Here is a 14,707-nt window from a genome sequence, read left to right as displayed (position 1 = left end):
TATATGGTAGGCAAACACTTCCATACACCTGATTCGGTTTTAATATTTTTCTTACATGGTGCTCCACAATCTCCACAATTTTTCAACTAAAGTCACTGGGTTTTTTTGGTTTTTTGTTTTTGTTTTTTTGGTGGGGGGAAAGAAGGGTCAAATCTAGCACATCTTAATAGTGACTGCATAAAAGAAAAATATAAACCCAACTTTTAAACAATGTTTTCTTTCTATTCAAATCAATTTAAAACTTTATATAAACTTTATGTTGCAAGATGATCTAGTCCATTTTTGAAAATCATTTCTACATCAAGTTCACCCAAGAAAATGTTGACTAAGCTAAAGAAATCACAGATAAAACATTTTACCAAAGGAAAGTATAGATAACAAAAAAACTGCTTAACACCGGAAACTATGATCATCTAGTATTTCTTTAATAGTTCTAGTTCCATTAGGTCTTTATATGTTACGCCAATTTGTACCAGAGTTTAATGACAGAAAAGGCAACAATTTCTAAATTGGTGGTATACATTTCTTTACAATTCTGTAAGGCCATTTATTAAAACAGACAAACCACAAGATGAAAATGAAGGCAACAGAAAAGTCCAACTTCTCACAACCAAAATAACAGCACAACCTTAAAAATAATTTAGAAATGAATGTTGTAAAAGATATGTAGCAGATCTCTGTTCCATTACCCAAGATTATGTCAGTTCATGATTCTAAATAAATCTTTCTAAAGTATGAAATTAAAAATCATTTTCAGTGTAGGTGTGAATGCTGTGATTTATCACACGGCTATGTTTACTCCACACTATCTTTGAAAACGGGCCATTGAAAGAGACATAACAATGTTCATTCTATAAGTTTCATTTAACTTTACTTAGGATTGAATACACATGAAATGTGCTTTTAATGCATAAAAATCACAGTGGATAGCAGCAAAGGACTGGGGGCGGGGTGGGTAAGGAGAATCTGATAATTCACATTGTGATTATTCTGCACACTGATGGAAGATAGCTCACTCTTCTAAAACCTCAAGACTTCCCTTTTTAAAGAACCAAAATAAACCCAAGACACCTTGCCGACACTTCCCCACCCCTAAACGAACTGGTTACTCTTTTACACATAAAACTGAAACAGTATGGCAGCAAAAGATTTTGATAGCAATGGAAAGTCTGTAAACGGTATTTCAATCTCTTTTTCTTCCTCCCCAAGTGCAAGACGCAGGGTTCTCACAGCCTCTCAGTAGTGCTTCTCCTGCAAATAGTCCTTCATTTTGTTTGGCAGCGGCAGCTTCTGAATCAGGTCTATCCTGGTGTACTGGCGGATGACGAACCGGCACAGGTACTGCAGGGAGCGCACCTGCATGAAGCGCGACACCGGGTTGGTCAGCCTGACGGGGTAGGTGGCCGAGCCCGGCAGGCGAGACCTGGAGTAACAGAAGGCCCCGTTCTCGGAGTCCCTGACCGAGTGCTCGATCAGGTCCACGATAGACGTGTGTCCTTCCACGTCCGGCTGTTCATAAAAGCTAAACCTACCATTTGAATGTTCGATTCTAGTGTGAAGGGTCTTGCCATGCGAGCGAAAGCTCAAGCTTAAAAGGTAACGGTCGTCAGAACTGTCCCGAACAAGGAAAGAACCATCCGGCACATTGGCCAGCTTCCCTTCTGCCTCCCAGCGAGTGATGGGGCCCCAGTACCATCCCTGTTTCGCCAGTTTCTTCAGCTCCTCTGTAAGGCTTGTCACGACCATGGGACCACTACTCTGCACCGAGTCATAAACTCTGGCAACCCCGGGGGCAGAGTTAGGATCGAAATTCAAGTGACAGCGCATACTTTCAGCCACGTGGGCGTCCGAGCCGGCAAGCCCGCCGAAGTTCCTTTGGATCTGATTCGTCTGCAGGGGAGGTAGCAACGGTGAAAGTGGCGGGGCGTCGTCGGGACTCGCCCTCGGGCTCTGCAGCACGACTCCCGTGGTGCCGATCAGCAAGCCGTTCACCGACTGGTCCACGAAGATCTCTGGGGCCACCACGAGGTCCGGGTCTACCTGATTCTCGTCTTCGGGGAAGGAGCCCCCTCCCCCCGGAGGAGGGACCGCGGAGACCTCCATGGGGGAGGAGCCGTCCAGACAATAGCCGCGCGGTCCTTCCAGAGGGTACATCCCCTCCTCCAAAGGCACAGTGTACTGAATGTAGTCCTGAGGCACGAGTCCGATAACGACAGGCACATGTTCTTCCAGGTGGAGATGCAGGTCCCCATCCTGAGACTCGGAACTCCTGAGCGAGTTCGTCTGTTCTTGGCACGCGGTGTCGGCCTGGAGGTCGTGGAAGTCCTTGCGCACGCCGTTCAGGGCCGGGCCCGGGCCGGGCGAGTGGACCAGGGCCTTGACCCTCACCTCCATCTTGATGCACGTCTCCTCCGACGTGGTGGGGCGCAGGGGCCACGGCGTGGGGCTGTAGTGGTGGCTGCGCAGGGAGGTGGACCTCATGGGCCTCTGCGCCCTCACATCCTTGAAGACGATGGGGGCCGAGGAGGAGGAGAAGGTGTCCTCGTCCGCGGAGCCCCCGGAGGGCGCGCCGCCCTTGCCCTTCGGCTTCTGTTTCGCAGAGAGCCGTCTTTTCAACGTACCCATTAGGCTTTCACTTTTTGATCTACTCTTCCCGCCTTTTTCATCTTCACTGTTGAGATCACAGCTGGCTATATCCTTCCCATAGCAGCTACCAAATAAGGAATCCTCTTTTCCAAAGTCACTGGCTAGTGATGGTTGTTGTACAACCATAAAATCCGCTTCTTCTTTACTTTTATTCAAGTTGAAAGATTTCCGGAAGGTTTTAAGACTAATCTTCTTCATTCTGACTAGTTACCTAATCCAAGGGAATCAACTTCTCTCTGGAATATTATCCTCGAACATCTGGAGAGGCTGCATCTATGTATTTTTCCCGCTTCATTTACCCTTTGGAGCCATTTTCTAAAAAAATGCAAAAAATAAAAATGTTAAAAGGTCACATTAAAAAATATTTCCACAGAAAGTTTTATCTTAGTCACTTTTAATCCTTTAGCTTCTGAACAAGGATGCCTGCGTATGTTTATAAGAAGGTAAGCTCCATTAAGACAGATATTTTTTTCCATTTCACATAGCACAATGCATCACTGCCTACTACATAATCAGCACTCGACAGACATTTGATAATGCTTAAAGAGCAAACCCGACTCTACCTCTTTCCTTTCTGCACCTTACTTTGACTTTACCCTAATTATGGTTCGTGTTCCTTACCTCCTAACACCGCTCTAACAGAGCCACTCATCCTCTGCACACTGATCCACACCGTCCCCGGCCTCTCCAGCCACCAGCCTGCAAACGGCCAGCACTCAACAAAGAAGGCCCCACGTCCACAGCAAGCCTAATCGATTCTACAACAAACTATACGTATTTTTAAATATTTAAACATCTGTAAAAATGAATTAAAGGAGTTCCATAATCTGTGATGAGTTATCTAGGAAAAGCCTAGAAATGTCCCTCTATAGCCATGAGTTCAGTGAGAACAGGGCCCATCCACCTTTGTGTTGCCAGTACCCTGCACAGCCGAGAGCCCCCCGAGAGGGGTACTTGCAGCTTCAACACTTTCATCTGCAGGGAACACTCCTAACAACTAGATAAGTACAATTCATCATGGTAGTAGAAACTGCATTTATTTGTCTTAACAGGTAGAAATTGGTGACCTGAAGACTAATAAAAGCCTCCCTGTGTTAAGTGATAATTTTCTGGCTCACTAGCAATGAACCCAATTTTGTCCACCAAAAAACTGGGCATCAGTTCACACAGATATTAAGAAAACTTAACTACCAATATCCATAAAACCAAAGGCTGTGAAAACCAGACAAGACAAACATGCTTTGCCGCAACAACAGGGACGTTGCAAAGGAAGCAACGTTTACAATAATAAGCGAAAATCAGCAAATTCTCGATAAACGAGATCAATGGATCAGTATCCAAAATGGCTTGTATCTGGTCTGTCTGGAGCATCACCCCACCGCCTCCCAAATCCAAGCATGTAAATCTGTTTAAAGCTCGATGTAGAGGGTCAGGCCCAGCTGACTTTCTAGGAATGATATAAAATGTTAATTAAGATTTCTAATTATTAGAGAAGTACAAATCAAAACTACACTGAGGTACCACCTCACATGTGTCACAACGGCCAACACTAAAAAGTCTACAAATAAAAAATGCTGCAGAGGGTGTGGAGAAAAGGGAAACCTCCTGCACTGTTGGATGTAAGTTGGTGCAGCCACTGTGGAGAACAGTATGGAGGGTCCTCAAAAAACTAAAAATAGAACTACCATATGACCCAGTAATCCCACTCCTGAGCAAATATCCAGACAAAACTCTAATTCAAAAAGACATATGCACCCTTATGTTCATAGCAGCACTATTCACAATAGTGACATGCAAGCAACCTAAATGTCCATCAACAGATGAATGGATAAAGAATATGTGGTACATAGATACAATGGAGTAGTACTCAGCCATAAAAAAGCACAAAATAATGTCATTTACAGCAACATGGATGCAACTTGAGATTATCATACTAAGTAAAGTCATAAAGAGAAAGACAAATACCATATGATATCACTTATACGTGGAATATAAAATATGACACAAATGAACCTATCTACAAAACAGAAACAGACTCATGAACACAGAGAACAGACTTGTAGTTGCCAAGGGGGAGAGAGTTGGGGGAGGGATCGAGTGGGAGGCTGGGATTAGCAGATGCAAACCATTATATATAGAATGGATAAACAACAAGGTCCTGCTATATAGCATAGGGCTCTATATTTAATATCCTATGGTAAACCATAATGGAAAAAAAATATTAAAGAATGTGTATATGTATAACTGAATCACTTTGCTGTGCAGCAGAAATTAATGCATTGTAAATCAGCTGTACTTCAATAACAAAAGAAAAGAAAAAAAAAGTTCAGTTTCAATCTTAATTATGAAGTCTTTTGTTTTTCTACCGCTGTGCCTCGTTTATGCTATATTCCTCCTCCTGATAAATGTTCTCTTCTTCTTTCCTAATCCACCTTTCAGGGAATTCCTTAAAAAAATATACTTCTTCCTTAAATATACTCTGATCACCCAGCCAGAAAGGAGTTCCCTCCCTTTTCTGGACTCCAAATACTCAACCTGTACCTCTTTAATAGTATGTCACACAGTGACTTAGAACTGCTTGTATTCTATTCATGTCTTATCTCTCCAACCAGATTGTAGTACTAAAAAATAGAGACCATGTCTTATTCATTTTTTATATTCCTAACCAGGAACTATCATTAGATACTTAACATACACTGCTTAAACTCTTTGATACCAAATAAATATTCCTCAGCTGTCAAGTAAATGGATAGAAAAATCCACACTGTGCAAAACTGGCTAAATCTCCTCTTATCAAAATAAAGCACTCCATATGGCTGATTCATTTGTTGTGCAACAGAAACTAACACAGTATTGTGAAGCAATTATACTCCAATAAAGATCTAATAAAAAAATTTTAAAAAAATAAAGCACTCTATCTCCTATGAGAATCAAAAGTCATTATTACAAGTGATCAAGGATTGGCAATTCCATGTAAAAAAAGCCACACAGAAAAACACGTGTCTGTCTGTTAGCAAGCTCTACCATACAGGTAATGGGTATCTACTCCCATACTTCACATGGTATGTGTTCAGGCATGTAAAAACTACTGAAAAAATTCCACCAAATAAATACTAGTAAAGAGAAGGAAGTAAATATACTAAATAATACCCCCCCCCAATACTTAGTACCATGAAGTTGTATAAGTACATCTAAAAATAAAAAGTATCTTTGATCTCACAAGTTGAGGCTGGGTGAAAAGTAGCATAACAATGGCATTACCTATATAAGTACTATGCTGTCATGAGGATCCAAAAGAAACATAAGGTTGTCCTCAGTCTCAGAATATTACAGTAGGTGCTACAGACTGTCCTTTCTGCTTGTAAGCTGCTTTTCATAAAGTCCTCTACTGCCCTTTCCCCCTCCCATTTGTAAGATACTCTACTGGATCCAAAAGGAGTTAAGATGTGTGATTCAAAACTAAGAGATGAAATCTGTGAGCTCCAAGATGGGTGAAAGAAAACGACAGGAATACCAATATGTATAAAATAGATAACTAATAAGAACCTGCTGTATAAAAAATCAAATGAAATTCAAAAAAAGAAAAAAAAACGATAGGAAGAGACTGGACAGACACAATCTGATAGAGAATCTTTAAGCAGTCAACTATGAACATGACCAACGATTAAAAGCTCTAAGTCAGACTAGACTGTAAACAGAGACACAGGGGAGGGTATAGTGATTCCTGATTTTGCTTCCTAGCTGCACCCTAACCTGCTGCATGCTAGGGTGTGGGTAAAATCCACGAGTGGGTCTTAGTGGTTCTGCCAACCGCTGAACTCACAGACCAAATACTCTATGTTCCTTTCTCTACCTGTCACTTTCCTCACACCCTCAAAGGAGTCCTGACCTACAAAAAAGGTCTTCTGTCTTCAGAGAAAACTCCGTAAGTGGGAAGAACGCACCTTAGTGGTAACAGAGCCAGTGGCCCTAAGGTCCCGGTGCTCACCATTTCCTGGGAGAGGCTGCCTGGGCAGTGCAGACACAAACCAAGTAAAGCCAGGAGGACACGATCGTTGGTAACTGTGACAGATACCATGAAGGAAGGAGAGGCTATCAGAGAACACGAGGGTTCCTACTTTAGGCTCCATAAACACGTAAGACACGTATCCAAGGCCTCTCTGACAGCCAAATATTTAGGCTAAGGCTGGAATGATGAGAAGGAGCCAGTCATGCAAAGGAAGGCTGAGTGAACAACTTTCTAGATTGAGGGAAGAGCAATGTGCAAAGGCCCTGAGGTGGGAAACTGCAGATGCAAAACTGAGAAGCCCAATGTGCCCAAAGTCCAAGGCGTGAAGGAAGAGTGGGCATAAGACAGGCACAGCAAGGTACCTGGGTCTGGTTTGAAGTGCAATGAGAAGAACTAAAAGGTTTCAAATATGAACATGGTCTAGTTTATATATGTACTTCCCAGTTTTGAGACCACACATCATCCTCTCCAACACAAACACAAACCCATCAGGAGTGTAACTTTGCTGACAAAACAAACCAAAAAAGCCCACAAAGAACCCAGGGGTCTCAAACTGCCTCATCTGAAAAACAGATCAACAGTTTCTGAATAAAATATAAGATGTTAATCATTTGGAGCCATTTGGAGATGTAGGGGAGGACTATCCAAGTTTTCCTAACAGGCCACATGTCTCTTAAATTTTTCTAACAATGGATGGGTGGGGAGAGTTCAAGTTCAACATAAAGCACTGGAGAGACTCAAACATGAGTCAACTGCATATAAAGGTTTTATTCATAGCTAGTTTCCATTTGCAAGCAATTCTTCATAATGCCCCAATTTTGTGATTTAATTTTAGTGAATTACATTCAATTTCAATTCTGGTAGGAAATAGTTGTAGTTGCAAACCCTTCAGGGTCCACCAGTTATGGATATACCAGTCATTAGAAATGTGTGTGTGTGTGTGTGTGTGTGTGTGTGTGTAGGTGTGTGTGTGGGTAGGGGTGTAGGTGTGTGTAGGGGTGTGTGTAGGGGTGTGTGTGTAGGTGTGTAGGGTTGTGTTTAGGGGTGTGTGTGTGCATGTGTGCGTGTGTGTGTAGGTGTGTGTAGGGGTGTGTGTGTAGGTGTGTGTGTATGTGTAGGTGTGTGTGTAGGTGTGTAGACACAGTTAATGCAGCTAGGAACACATACAGACTCATCCCGAGGTTGCGTGGAAAACATCTGCAGCACGTGCCCAAGCTTTAGGGATTCATAACTAGGTAAGTTCTGAAAAGTAGGTTCAGAAGACGAAGAAAGATTCAGAACATGAAGTGGAAAGGAGGCCTGAATAAGAAAGAACACACTGCAGGATCCAGGCAGCCTATAAGAAGGCAACAGCCTAATCTCCTGCCCACATACACTCTGGTCTTCCTCGAATCCAACTGCCAAACTGCAGGGAGAGTAAAACCCGAAAGAGCTTTCCATCTTACCCAGTGAAAAACAGAAGTCTTTACAGTGGGCTGTAAGGCCGCACATGATGTGACACTCCCATTCCTATACCACTCTTCCCTTGCCCTCTCCACTCGCCTCCTGATGCTCTAAGGATACTACAAACATGCTGCCATTTAGGGCCTGGGTGCTGGCTGCAAACATTACCCAACCAACTCCTCCCCCGCCACTTCTTTCAAGTCTTCATGACTGTCACTTTCTCAATGAGACCTGCCCTGATCGTGCCATTTAGGCTGCAACACAAACCCTCTTACCATGCTCGTTCATTTTCCCTGGCAGACAACAGAACTGTCTTAGTAGGTTCTCCATCACTCTCCCCCCTCTTTAAAGAACATAAGCTTCACAAAAGTAGGGATATTAACTCTGCCTTACTCACTGATGTGTCCCAAGCATCCAGGACCATAGCACGGGCACAGGAAGTGCTCAGTAACTATGAGTCAATAAATTTTAGACATGCAAACCTAATCAGGTATGGTGAACAGATACCCTGCCCATCTCCATCTTCCTCACTCCCCACCTCAAGCAATAATTTACCATCATTTAGGAAAAAGTTACAAAACTCCTTAACATGGTCAATAAAGTTCTACACAATCTGGCTATTTTGGTTGATTTCTGCTCCATTCATATTCACCATATTTTCACTCAACACACAACTTTTTAACATACTGCTCCTTTGATTTGAACCGTGTTTTTGTTTTGTTTTTTTTCCATTCTCCTCTTTGACTAATTCCTTCACATGTCAGCTCATCTGTCAGTTCCTCAGGGAACATACCTTACTCTTCCTGATTAGGTGAAATCCCCCAATTACATGATCTCAGAGTTCTGCATACCTCTCTGGCCTATGATTTTTATCCAGGATGTATGCTTACATCTGTTTGTATGATTATTTGATTAATGCCTATCACCCCATCAGACTATGACTGACACAAAAGCAGAGACTATGTCCATTTTTTTCCCAGCATATTATCGCAGCACCTAGCTTGTATCTGGCCGAAAGAAGGCACTCAATAAATATTTGCTGAATAAACAACAAAGTAAAATGAATGAGAACACTGGTCCACAATGACAGGCAACTTGATGCTGATGTATATAATTGCCTCAAGAGCAGAATCGGTAACTGCCTTTGATGTGGTAAGTATTACATTTAAATTACCCTTAGTAGATCTGCGGTTCAAATGGTTCTGCTTCCCACTATCACATCCATTTCATAGAAAACAAGACTGATAACCACAGTAAAAGTACTTGGTAATTATCTACTTGATAATTATTCCTTTTTCAACTACCAACCCATATGCAACTTAATATAACATTCAATAAACAAAATTCAATCCTAAACATTAGAAACTACAAAAAGTTCTAGTAGGCCATATGGTCTTTTATCTCTTCCCTTCATTTTCTAGGCAAAGATTACTCTGGAATTTTTAAAAGTATCTGTTTTTCTGTTTGCACTTCTAAAAATATATGCCATCTTTTTATAGGATTACCATCTGTCTCATCATGCCGAAGTAAATGTTCTGAATTAGTTTCACTGCTTTTCTAATTGTAAAATTTTAAGTTTACACATATACTTGAAAATGTGTATAAAGGTTCAAGGGGAAGTTTTAGACATGAATACTTTATCCATACTGGCAGAAGAAAATATCTTCAAATAATTTCACAATCTCTTTTTTAAGGAATGATTGGAGGTAGTCATGCTTGCCATTGTAACACCTAATGAAAAAACTTAAAGGACAACATCAAAACAACTACCTAACCTTCAACAAACAAAATAGCGTTATTATTGCCATTTTACAAGTGAGGAAACTGAGTCTCAGAGAGATTAGAACTTGCCCAAATAAGTTAAATAATTTGCCACTAGGAAAACTAGCAGATCCAGAATTTGATCCTGGCTTCTGACACCAAAGCTCACGTTTCCCCTGTAACAAGCTGCCCTGTTGGTCATGCTAGTGCTTAAGTCAGCGGTTCCCAAACTTTCCTGTCTCAGGACCTTTTTGTCCTTTTAAAAATTATTGAAGACCACAAAAAGCTCTGTCTTTGTGGGTTATATCTACTGAAATCGTTTCTTAAAAGTTAGTTGCCCTGGGCTTCCCTGGTAGCGCAGTGGTTAAGAATCCGCCTGCCAATGCAGAGGACATGGGTTCGAGCCCTGGTCCGGGAAGATCCCACATGTCACGGAGCAACTAAGACCGTGCGTCGCAACTACTGAGCCTGCGCCCTAGAGCCTGAGCCACAACTACTGAAGCCCGCACACCTAGAGCCCGTGCTCCACAAGAGAAGCCACCTCAATGAGAAGCCCGCACACCACAACGAAGAGTAGTCGCCTTGGCAGCAACTAGAGAAAGCCCACGCGCAGCAACAAAGACCCAACACAGCAAAAAAAAAAAAAAAGTTAGTTGCCCTGGGAAATCTGAAACCATATCAAGAATTTTTTTACTCTATTACATTTAATCCCTATTAGAAATTAGAAATTTAATAAAAACATTTATTAATTCATTTTTAAATGACAATTTACTCACTACATGTTAACATAAATAACTTTTCAAGAAAAATAAATACATTTTCCCAAACAATAAAAATTCAGTGAGAGAAGTAGTACTGTTTTACGTTATTGTAAATCTTTTCTCTGTCTGACAAGACAACTGCACTCGTCTGTGTTTGCATTCAATCTGTTAACAATATGTTGTTTCAGTTAAAGTGTAAGAAGAAAATCCAACCTCCTACAGATATAGAACTGGAAAGGGGAGGATATTTTATTTAATAACCTTTTCATATAACTGTGGATAGTCTTCTTGTGATACTAGAACAAAATCAAGTGCTAGTTTCTTAAAAGTTAGTAGTGCTAAGAAATCTACAGCCATATCAAGAATTTTTTTACTCTACTACATTTAAATCCATTGGTCTCGGTGACATTTTGAATGAATCTTTTATGCATGCATGATTTTTTAACATCATGTATTAGTTATTTCATTATACAATATCAGAAAATTACATTTAATATCACCACTGGCCTCATCAGAAAAGTCTGTAAGTACTGGGAAGCAGTTAAGCAAACAGTGGTAGACAGAAGTTTTCCACAGTTCTAATTTTTGCTTGAATTTAACGTGGGCAACGATATTGTCAGTGAAGAGAAAGGCTTTACTTTGACCATTTATGAGAAAATATCGACTAAACACTCAAATTGATTAACCGTAGTTTGTCTGTCAATTGTTCTTTTAGGTAAAAGTGGCGTGTCATGAAAGAGCAGCTAGTTCAGTAAGTAACTCAAACAATGGCACAAGGCTTCACTCAAGACACCTTCATTAGTATGTGGTACAAGTGCTTCCTACGCACTTCCATTTCATCATAAGGATTTTGAAAAGGTGTGTACTCAAGGTCAAAATGTAATAAAATTAATAATTTTTATAGCTTCATCAATGACATTCTTAAATGTAACTGGAATTTTCTTCTTACCTCAAGTGCTTGGAGGTGAAGAACATATGACTCCTATGAAAGTTTAATACTATTACACAGTTAGTGCCATTGCCTTGTTCGTGGTAAGGCACCATCAATTTTATTCACATTGCTTTTGCACCCTTGGCAAAAATGGCAATACGGTGAAAAAGGCAAATAATGTTTTAGCATTATTATGAAAGGGGATCCACAAACCATACTTTGAGAACTGATAGCTTAAACTATCTGTGAAGACAGTTTAAAAGAACAAAGAGAAAGACTTTTAATGTAAGCAAAGCATCCACATTAAAAGTCAGCAAGATAGGAGGTTCACTGTTGTAACCATCTCTGCATTTCAATTTCCAGTCAGTTTCTGAGCGTGACATGGCTCATGCCCTTCCAGGTCAGCTCCTTGGATTCTACTCCACTGCTCCTGAATCTGTCAGGTCACTACCTGCCATTACCTTTATAAAAAAGGAAAAATAAAAAAGAGGTACTAAAGCCTTTCTATAAAGGGAGAAGCAGAAATGAGGGAAAGAAACAGACCATATAAAAAAAGAAAATAAGGTCAATGGCCAATATAACAGGAGATGGAATTTAGGTCCCAATGTTTGTTATGCCAATAAATATGAATGGGATACACCCAACTATAAAAAGAAAAAGACTTTCAGATCTGGTTTTTAAAATCCAATCATATGTTACACAAAAACAACACACTAAAACCAACTGCCTCATAAAGTTTCAAAACATCGTAAAATTTCTATTAGCCACCTCTTTCCGATTCTCCTCTTCTTCAGCATTCCTGTGATTTTCTTATTCTATCAGCTGAATTATATCTTCTTGTATTCTATTTGAGATCAGGAACACTATCACTTGGTCACTTGTTAGACCCCAGTAACTGAAATAGTTCCTGGGCATTGCTGATGCTCATCTAAACTTTTCTGAACTTAGAGTCTTTTTTTTTTTAAAGTTCTTTCTACAAAAAAAAGTTAATCAATTTGTAAACACTAAATAAATGCAGATGGCTAAAAAAATTTTCTGTGGAATTAGGTGTAAGCAAAACCACTCTAAAGGACTATGAAAACGTTACTTCAAAAAATATCTCAGCCTTTGTACGAAGGTTGCTTTGCAAGTGTGATTATAATTTTACTTAAAAGAAATGCCAAACTGGAAATCATAGATGATGCATTATGGAAGGCTAGAGATGACATAATTCAAACTGACAGAGTTTTTAGTCACTGATTATTTAAAGAAAAGACATTGGCCCTACACTTGGAAATGAATGAGAGTGCATATTTACTTCTTTTAATTTAAAATAAAATGTTTAAAAGTACATGAATGTATGTTTCAGTGAAGTTTTTCCATTAACTGATAAATACCAATCCTAATTATTTTGGGAAAAAAATCCTCTAATAGAAAAGAATGAAAAAAGGCATAAGCTAACAACAACTGGCTGTCATAATCAAGAAAAAAGGGAAAATGTATTTACACAAAATTAGAAATGGAAAGAGCAATAACTATGGATCTATGAGAAATCAAAATATGTACGAGTACTTTGAAATGCTATGAAAATTAACCTGAAACTCAGATGAAATGGATAATTTTACGGCAAATATATATTACCAAAATTTGTATCAGAAGAGGTAGGAATCCAAAAGAGGCTAACAGTTGTCAAAGAACCTGAGAAAGTTATCCAAGAACTACCATGGCCCTCTCTTCCCTTGGGGAGAAAAAGTGACAAGTCACTAAAGATATATGTCCAATACTCACTAAACTACTTCAGGGCACAGCGAGGAAAAAAAAAAGGCTCCCAAATTTATTTTTGAAGTCAAAAGAACATTGATACCACAACTAGACAAAGACAACAAATTCTAAAACACAAAAACACCAATCTCACTTATGAATACCAAAACAGAGATCTTAAACATCAGCAAACATTCAGAGTAGTGGGGGGAAACAGTTCAACTAGATAAGGCACATCCCAGGGTGGCTAGCATGGCTGTATATTTGCAAATTTATTAGTAGAAATAGATGGACATTTAACACGATACATATAACAAAACTATGAGCCATAATGAATAATGAAGAAATGCTGAAAGCCAGCAACAAGGATGCCAATTATCAATACTATTAATTAGCATTATTTTTAACATATTATCCAATTAATTAGACAAGAGTAAGAAATAAGTATAAATATTGGAAAGGAGGAGACAAATTGTCATTATTTACAAGTGACATGATTGAATGAATATCTGGAAATACAACAGATGCAGCTGAGAAACTATGAGGGGGGAAAGAAGAAAACTCAGTTAAGTAGCTGCTTACAAAATGTATATGTAAAAAATCACTAGTAATTCTATATATTTTAAAAGCTGGTAAGAAAATATAATAAAAGACTAGATTCTACTTATAACACTTTTTAAAAAGATGAAATTAATTTTTTAAATGTCCAAAACTTCATGAAAAACTCTAAAACTCCTCAGAGGGTCATAAGAGATCTAAATATATAGAAAGACTTATCTTGTTCTTCAATAAAACAATTCAATTCTGTCAAAATGTTAATTCAAGATCCCATGAAAACATCAACGATGTCTTTGCAAGAAACCTGACAAAATGATATTGAAGTTAACTCTGACATATAAGCAATGAAAAGAGTCAGGAAAATCCTAAAGGACAAATGAAGGAGGATGAGCTTCACTGGATGTCAGAACACACTGTGAGCGCTTAAACCTGGAGGGAAAAAGACTAGCAGTCAAGAAACAGACCAGACACATAGGAAAGGCTCTGTAACTAAGAAGACAGGTTGAACTACCGGAGGAAAGGTGGGTTATTAAAGAAACGATGAGAGTAGGTTGGAAAACCATTTGGGAGTGGTGGGGAAAGCAAGACTCTGACTTTATTTCTTATGTAAAAATAAATTCCAGAAGGATCAAATATGTAAACAAAATAAATAAATAAATGAAAGTTGAAGGAAACTCTTAAGAAACCTGCACTGCAAGAAAGACTTTCTATGCACAACATAAAACCTTGACTCCATAAAGAAAAAGATTGACAAATGTAACAATGCAAAATGTATACATTTCTGGATAGCCAAAAAGTGGCATAAATAAAGCCAAAAAACAAACTGGAGGAAAACTGCCAACACATATGACCAAGGAT

The 14,707-nt window shown here is 39.5% G+C and overlaps 1 protein-coding gene across 3 annotated transcripts in view; it reads right to left on the bottom strand.

The window, feature by feature from the left end:
• Window positions 1-404: 404 nt before the first annotated feature.
• The window catches only part of SOCS6 (suppressor of cytokine signaling 6), a 31,088-nt gene continuing 16,785 nt past the window's right edge, over window positions 405-14,707 (bottom strand). For all 3 annotated transcript variants that reach the window (XM_059894552.1, XM_059894554.1, XM_059894553.1), the window contains one exon: window positions 405-2,961. In XM_059894552.1, the coding sequence (XP_059750535.1) occupies window positions 1,237-2,844 (1,608 nt within the window). In that variant the 5' untranslated portion in view covers window positions 2,845-2,961 and the 3' untranslated portion in view covers window positions 405-1,236. The remainder of the gene's footprint in view (window positions 2,962-14,707) is intronic.

The sequence above is a fragment of the Balaenoptera ricei genome, chromosome 14 (assembly GCF_028023285.1).
Source record: "Balaenoptera ricei isolate mBalRic1 chromosome 14, mBalRic1.hap2, whole genome shotgun sequence".
Classification (NCBI taxonomy): domain Eukaryota; kingdom Metazoa; phylum Chordata; class Mammalia; order Artiodactyla; family Balaenopteridae; genus Balaenoptera; species Balaenoptera ricei.
Note: the sequence above shows the minus strand (reverse complement) of the source record. Positions and strands in the feature narration are given on the sequence as shown.